General features: G+C 41.3%; 1 protein-coding gene across 1 annotated transcript in view; it reads left to right on the top strand.

Annotated features, from left to right (window-relative positions):
- Nucleotides 1-2,253, top strand: part of LOC143276218 (protein C10-like) — a 3,581-nt gene extending 1,328 nt beyond the window's left edge. The window contains exons 2-3 of the mRNA XM_076580677.1: nt 1-103; nt 613-2,253. The exon at nt 1-103 is cut by the window's left edge and continues 74 nt beyond it. Of these exons, the coding sequence (XP_076436792.1) occupies nt 1-103; nt 613-758 (249 nt within the window). The 3' untranslated portion in view covers nt 759-2,253. The remainder of the gene's footprint in view (nt 104-612) is intronic.
- Nucleotides 2,254-8,350: the final 6,097 nt, after the last annotated feature.

Raw genomic sequence — 8,350 nt, forward strand, 5'->3', positions numbered from 1 at the left:
GCTGGCAACGATATGTTGAAGGGCATGCAGATTGTCTTTCCTGTTGTGGCTCAGATTCAGATGGAAGTTATTCATAAATATGGCTTCCCGGCAGAAGGAGATGGTGAGAGAGTGAATGTTTTGAGCTTTGTTCTTAAGATTATAAGACTGGATCTTACCTGTTTAGTCTGGCTCATAGGCACATAGGCATTTGCACCCTTGCACAGAACTGTGTGTGTGTGTATATATATATATATATATATATATATATATATATATATATATATATATATACACACACATACATACATATACATAAAAACACATGTTACAGGTATTATGCATACACATCGACTCACACACAACCTTCACACCCCCCACTCCCCACTGCTCCCCCACACCTAGCAATTACAAGTGAAATTGCACAGTACAGTCTTCACACTCATTCACACACAGTGACACACTCACTGGCAAGAGTTCTGAAAAAAAAAGATACCAACACATCTTTTTTTTTTCTTTTTTTCTTTTTTTTTTTTTTGAGATTATACCAGTTTCTCGTTTTTGTAGCTTGCAAATGGGTGAAAACTTTTTACTGCGTTATGATCATGCATGTTCTGTGTCTTTTGTCTTCAGGCCTCGTGCAGTTCACCAAAGCGGTTCGCCTCTATGAGACGCAGGACGGGGAGGTTTCGTCACTGAACCAGGAACTGCGGGCGATCGTCATGCCTCCTGTCGGCGTCTCTCCCCCTGCAGCCATGGGACAGAACGGCGCCAGCTAGCACCCCCACCCTTCCTCCCTCCCTCCCTCCCACCCCCTCTCCCTCCCATCGCCCTCTCCTATGCCTCTTCCTTTGCTCTGCTGTTGACAGCGAGGAACTGTCAGAATGAACTTAATTCATAAACTGCATGCCCCCCACCCACCCACAGTACGACACTGTTTGACGGATCGTACACCAAGTGTGCAATAGTCCTGTGTGTCAAGTTGAGGAGGTTCTCTTTTTTTTCTTTTTTTCTTTTTTCTTTTTTTTTGTGGTGGTTGTTGTTGAGAGGTAGGACCAGGAGGATTAATTAGGTGGTGCTATATGTAACTGAGGTCATGGGACCCAATGCATGAAGATAGGCTAGGCTTGTGACAATGGTGAAAACCTGCATGCACGACTGAAGACGACGGTGGCAGCATTAATGTTGCTGAGACATGTTAGAGAATCTCAGAATGCAGGATTGTTACCTAAAACACGAAAGAAAGAAGAAGAAAAAATGCAGCAGCAGAAGTGGAGTTTATTATCATTTTTTTCTCTGTGCCCATCGTCTGTCTCTCTGCTCTGTTCATCCCTTCTTGTTTTCTGTTTCTGGCCAGAAGCCTTTTTTTTTCTTTTCTTTTTTTTGACACTCATATCGTTATGCTTTATGTTTTCAATTTTATACTAAGTGTTGGATTCTTCAGTCTTGGAATCCTACCTGTATGATTTGACAGCGTCAACAAATCTTAGTTTACAAGTCTGTTACAAGCTTGCTCACATGTCGGCAGCATTGTTTTCTTTTATTTGCCGGAAGGATTGGCATCCCTGATGAAGCCATTAAATGGGCATGTTAGGTGTTTCTATTCTCATGTTGGTGGAAGAAAAAGGTGTTGCGTTGAACCACCTGGTTTGAATAAGAAGACAGTGCTCTTGTAACAAGAAGATCTGTTATTGCAGAGGCCAAAATTAGCATGTCTTTGGTCTGACAGTTTGTTTTCTTGTCGTTAATTTGATAAAGAACAAGACTAAAGTTAGTACTGAGTAGATTTTGTACTCAAAAACAGATTTTCTTGTTTCCATACTTTAAGAAATGCAGTAGGAATGTTTCTGCTTGTGTTTTGATAGGGGTTTTTTTTTACATAGTAAAGGCCATGTCACATGTACTCTGAAGCCTTGACTATCGCTCACCTGTCTGTTTTTTCATGGTGATTTTTTTTTTTTTAATGGAAATATTTATTCCTTTCGTGACATGGCCTTTAGAGGTGCACAGTCTTGCTCACTGGAAACTGAAGACCATTGTTTCTGACCAGGCCTTTGAGAGAGAGGAGTGCCTCATTGAGCGTTGTGGCTTCCTCACTGTCTTGCATGAAACAGCATGGAAAGAAAGGCATAATCTTTCATCCAGTCCTCACTCTGTGCTGCCTGGTGCTTCCTTGAGGCTGCTGTATGAGGGGCTGTTCTGCAGCGTCAGGTCCTGGCTCCATGGCAGAATGGATAACATACTCACCTGGAAATACAGGGTCAGTGAGGGTCTGGGTTCTTCTTCTGCGTTCACTCGTATGCACACGAGTGGGCTTTTACGTGTGTGACCGTTTTTACCCCGCCATGTAGGCAGCCATACTCCATTTTCGGGGGTGTGCATGCTGGGTATGTTCTTGTTTCCATAACCCACCGAACGCTGACATGGATTACAGGATTTTTAACGTGCGTATTTGATCTTCTGCTTGCATATACACACGAAGGGGGTTCAGGCACTAGCAGGTCTGCACATATGTTGACCTGGGAGATCGTAAAAATCTCCACCCTTTACCCACCAGGCGCCGTCACCGTGATTCGAACCCGAGACCCTCAGATTGACAGTCCAACGCTTTAACCACTCGACTATTGTGCCCGTCAGGTCTGGGTTCAAATTCTGGGCTCACCCTTTCTCTCCCAAGTTTGACTGGAAAATCAAACTGAACATCTAGTCATTGAGGTGAGATGATAAACCCAGGTCACGTGTGCAGCACGGACCTGGCGCACTAAAGAAGAACCCGTGGTAACCTAAGTGTTGTCCTCAGACAAAAATCTGCAGGAGAAATCCACTGTGATACATACACAAATGTATATATACATGCACTCAAGTCCTGTCTAAGCATGTTGGTTTATGCTGCAGGTCAGGCATCTGCCCAGCAGATTTGGTGTAGTGTATATGGATTTGTCTGAATGCAGTGATGTCTTCTTGAGAAACTGGAACTGAAACTGGCTCTTCGATTTTGTCTCTCTCGCCAGTGTCCTACACCAGATGTTGTTGGGACCGCTCATGGTTTGTTTGTTTCCCCCTGTGGCGTCCACCTAAGAGCTTTTGAGGGCAGTTCTTGTTTGTTCGTGGGCTGCCACTCCCATGTTCACCTTTATACATGAGTGGGCTCTTGCGTGTAGGACCGTTTACACCCCCGCCATGTAGGTAATCATACTCTGTTTTCGGGGGTGGGGGGGGGGGAGGGGGTTGGGTAGTGAGGTGAGGGGCGTTGTGCAGACACGGCCATCTCCTGCCATCACCTGCGATGTGTTGTGTACGTGTCAGAGATGGTTCTCACTCCTGTTCTGTCACATAGGTATAATAATGCATAACTGTATTCAAACATTTTTTTTTTAAAAACACTAAAAAAAAACAACCCCCGACTGAGTTGATCCTTGAAGCCTTATGGGTAGGCTGGACTTGAAAACGACACGGATTGAATTCTTTTGATCCCACCCATTGTGTGATGACGTATAATGTGTTGATGTGTGTTGATTACGAAAGTGTTGATGTTTTTCAGTGATGTTTTTTTGTGAGTGAGTGTGTTGGTCGGTTTTGAGCATGCTTGGTTCCATTCAATTTACTGCAGTTTGAGCCATCCCAAGACAGCTGGGGAAAACTACTGTATGAAAGTATGGTTTATTCACCAATCTGTATGGTCGTTGAACAAATGTCTATTTTTTAAATTATGGTTTGTATTTCATTAGTCTTTTCCCATGTGTACATGTGCTTGCTAGCTTATGAGCACAACACACAGTCTCTGTATCTGTGTGTGTGGGTGTGTCTTGCTCTCTCTCTCTCTCTCTCTCTCTCTCTCTCTCTCTCTCTCTCTCTCCCTCTCTCTCTCTCTCTCTCTCACACACACACACACCAAATGTAGAGTTGCTCCCCATTAATCCTGCAGAAAAGTCAGGTTTACTTTATGGTGAATTTAATCACATAAACAGAAATACAGCATGAGACTTGATTTGGGTGGAGCATTTGCACTTAGATATTGAGAACAAGAAAGTTACATATATTTATTTATGCAACGTGATGATTTTGTTAGAGTTCTTTTTTTTTTTCTTTTTCTTTTTTTTTTTTTTGCTGTCATACCCATCTTGACAGAATGAGGTGTAAATTTTTTGCTGGAATAATAAATGCTGTATAACTATGTATAAATATTATGGTATGTATACTCGTATGCAACACGAACGTTTCTTGTCATGGGCATAACATCATCCACATAAAAACTCAAAGAATGAAAATGATTACGACTGCTGAGCCTGAGTGTTATAACATCAGTGTGACATGGAAGTTTGAAGTGCAATAAACAGGCCTGTGTACGTTTGGTTTTGTTTTTTCTAATAAGGGTGATTTATTTCGCTGAACAAAATGATGCAATCCTACAACGGAAAATTTGTAGCGAATAGTGCTGTTTGACAATGTAAACCCACACGCTCCGTTTGTGACAATGAAGTAATTGTCCATCACATACAAGAATGCTCAGCTGTAGCTGTCAAAGGTTTCCTCTACGTGCGTGGGTTGCAACTCCCACGTTCACTGTCTTGTGTAATTGGGCTTTACATGCATGTTGTTGTTGTTTTTTTTTACCCTGCCATGTAGGCAGCTATTTTCAGTTTTCAGGGGGAGTGGGGTGTTGGGGATGGTGGTGGTGTATGTATGCTGGGTATGTTCTTGTTTCCATAACTCACTGAGTACTGACATGGACTCCTGTATCTTTAATGTGTGCATTCTTCTTCTTCTTCTTCTGCGTTCACTCGTATGCACACGAGTGGGCTTTTACGTGTATGACCATTTTTTCCCCGCCATGTAGGCAGCCATACTCCGTTTTCGGGGGGGTGTGCATGCTGGGTATGTTCTTGTTTCCATAACCCACCGAACGCTGACATGGATTACAGGATCTTTAACGTGCGTATTTGATCTTCTGCTTGCATATACACACGAAGGGGGTTCATGCACTAGCAGGTCTGCACATACGTTGACCTGGGAGATCATAAAAATCACCACCCTTTACCCACCAGGCGCCATCACCGTGATTCGAACCCAGGACCCTCAGATTGACAGTCCAACGCTTTAACCACTTGGCTATTGCGCCCGTCTATGTGTGCATTCAATCTTCAACATGTGGATACACACAAAGGGGGTTCAGGCAGCACTAGCACTGTAGCAGGTCTGCAAATCTTGACCCTAAACCTACCGTGTGCTGTGACTGGGGTTGGGACTGAGGGCCCTCAAATTGAAAGTCCACCGCTTTAACCACTCACCTGTTGCGTCTGTTGCTGTCGTGGGTTAAAAGCCAAAGAATCAACCAGTTCACTTCAGCAGCGCTGATCCAGTGTCTCGTGAATATGTACCTTGTTTTGTCTCCAGGTTCAGTGTTCTGTTCTGGGAAGCTCAGTTCAGCAGGGACAGAAGAAAGAACAAAATGTCTGCTCAGATTAACAGCCATTATTTGACTGAAAATAGGGAATTTAAATCACAGTTCTCTCTGATCAGGGGTGACAGTAGCGTTGATCTCCAAACGCAGCACAGTCTGCTGTAGAATGAAATTTTTTAAAAAGTCATGGTATTCTTTTGTTTTTTAACACATTTTTTAGCAAAGAAAATCATTTTCAAATCAGAATTTTATAGTACCTGTCTGCTCAAGAATGTATACAACAATTATCTCTTCTTGTTTTAAGAAAATGTGATTTACGTTTTTTTTCTCGTTTTTTTTTCTTCTTTTTTTTCGCCCACAAATCCACAGGATAGTTTCCAGAGCAATAGTTTTAAAGGCATCTGTAGAAATTGTTTTCAATGAGTGACAAGGTTGGAGTCAGAGAAAGAACTATCAACACCCCATTACCCTGTATCTGTTTCTGTGTGAAACTGAAAGGCGATTTCTGTTTCAGTTTGTCATGGACTGTCACAAACTGACTTCCAATTCATTTTGTCAGAGACAGTCATGAATGGTTTTATGGTCAGTCATGCCTTGCAAAAGAAACCATTGTGCATCACCAAACAATCAGTTTAGACCCCCCCCCTCCCCCCCCTCCTAGGAAAAAACAATCATAAAGCAGGGTGCAATCAAAATGAATTGATAGAATCAGGAAGAGGAACAAGCGTTGTCATGCTGTAAGTCACATGACCTGAGCAGTACCATTAATGGCTTGTGCCAGCATTGTCTCGAAACATATTTTAAACAGAAAATACAGTCAACACAGCTTCCAAACATGTTTTCAGAAACTGCAAGCCACACAGCAAAAGACAAGGAGACTCTGTTGCAACTATTTTGTTTCTTGCTGAAACATTGTTTTGGAAGGTGTGTGTGTGTGTGTGTGTGAAACTGGCCCAGGTAATGTTATCTCCACTCTGAATGCACCCCTTTTCCTGGTTAAATCCACAATATTCTATTTGTCTTGCAGCATTTTTAAAGAGGTAGTCCACCTCTATGGCTTTTTTTCTCTAACCAAATTAAAGTACAATGCTACTACATTATAAGAAAACCTGTTTAACATTATTGTGTGTGTGTGATATAATATTCATCTCTGGCAGTTGATAGATTTAATATATTCCCTGTTTAGTAGTTGTGTCCCTGTTGCATTGATGTGCATTAATTTGTACCTCAGGTGTTGACTTTTAATTGGGAGTAAACGAGATAGATGAATCGGATGACAGAGTATGCTCAAAGTGGTAAAAGAAGCTGCCTCATAAGCCATTGCAGCCATATGGCTGATCCAACCACATCCGTGTGCAACATAGACTGTTCAGTGATGGAGAAAATACTGATGGGATAAGGATATAATGAAAATTTTTTTTTTTTTTTTTTTTTTTGGGGGGGGGGGGGAGGATGGGGGGGGGATATCAAAAAGTTGTTGTTTTTGTATTGTATTAAATATTTACATCATGTTTTTGAGATTTTTTAGCTCAAGATAATAGTTATTACATCGTTGAGAATAATGGAACAACTGATTTGATTGAAAGCTTAGTATCCAGTGCCACTTCACTGATGCTGCATTTCACAACACAGCTTCCTTTGGTATTTAGTTTCACATGACACGAGTAGAGTGCTCAGTTTTGATGTTGCTGCTTCTGACACACAAAAAAGGAGGATGTCCTCATGTAATATCAGCATCAGTCAGAACTGAATTTGAAGAATTTTTATTTGTTTTATCATTTAAAAGTTTATGCTGATGGTTCGGTTCTGGATGCTAATAGTGATGGATCTGCTTTTGTGATTCCTAGCCTTAAAACCGAAATAATCATATTATTTAGGAAAGAGACACTCAGTTTTTACAGCAGAGTTTGTGGCCATCCTTAGGGATGGCTTTGAATTGTTTTGTTCAAATACCAATGATGACAAGTAATTAATATTCTTTTTTGTGTTGATTCTCAATCGGTCTTAAAGCATTTGCTCCTTTTTGAGACAAATGAGAGTGAAGATTTATTGTATGAAATGAAATTAAGTATTTATTAAACTGCCTGTTTGTGAAAGGAACAAATGTTGATTTTTGTTGCATAGTATCCCCTTCTTTTTAACAACCAAGCAGACAGCGCTGAAGTTAAGCGGTAGTATTAAGGTATATTGTCCATTGTCATATAAGGAAATGGGTGATTTGATGAAGCATTACTTGCACGGAAGTGTGTCATCACAAGTCACTAGGAACATTGATGTTTTTGACTTTTTGCATTCATTAGCAGTTGTTTCCCTTTGAATGACTTCTCATTTATGAAGTCTATTGAGTGATTTTCTTTAATTTTACTTAGATATCTATTTCAAATATCCATCTTTGATTCCCCCCCTCCTTCCCCCAACTCATCATTCAACCCCCACCCCCCACCCCTTCTCTCCTGCCTTTCAAACAGTAACGTTCAAATGTGAAAATCAGTACTTTGACAAAATGTCAACTCATGGTTCTCCTAGTCGTTTGAGTGTACCCCATGGGACTGATGTACACCTGTGATAAAGTAGATCAGATGTCAAATATTTTCTTTTCTTCTTCTTCTTCGTTTGTGGGCTGCAATTCCCACGTTCACTCGTATGTACACGAGTGGGCTTTTACGTGTATGACCGTTTTTACCCCGCCATGTAGGCAGCCATACTCTGTTTTTTGGGGTGTGCATGCTGGGTATGTTCTTGTTTACATAACCCACTTAACACTGACATGGATTACAGGATCTTTAATGTGCTTATTTGATCTGCTTGCCTATACATTTTCTTTTTAATTTGGACAGCTTAAGACACTTTATTGCCACTGTTTGTGTCGGTAGAGACTCGGGCCTGTGGTAAAGTTACATTAGATGTCAGATATTTTGTCTTTCAATACAGACAGCTTAACCCTTTCAGCCCTCTTAAGGTCGACTGCCT

Source organism: Babylonia areolata, chromosome 31 (assembly GCF_041734735.1).
Source record: "Babylonia areolata isolate BAREFJ2019XMU chromosome 31, ASM4173473v1, whole genome shotgun sequence".
Lineage (NCBI taxonomy): Eukaryota > Metazoa > Mollusca > Gastropoda > Neogastropoda > Buccinidae > Babylonia > Babylonia areolata.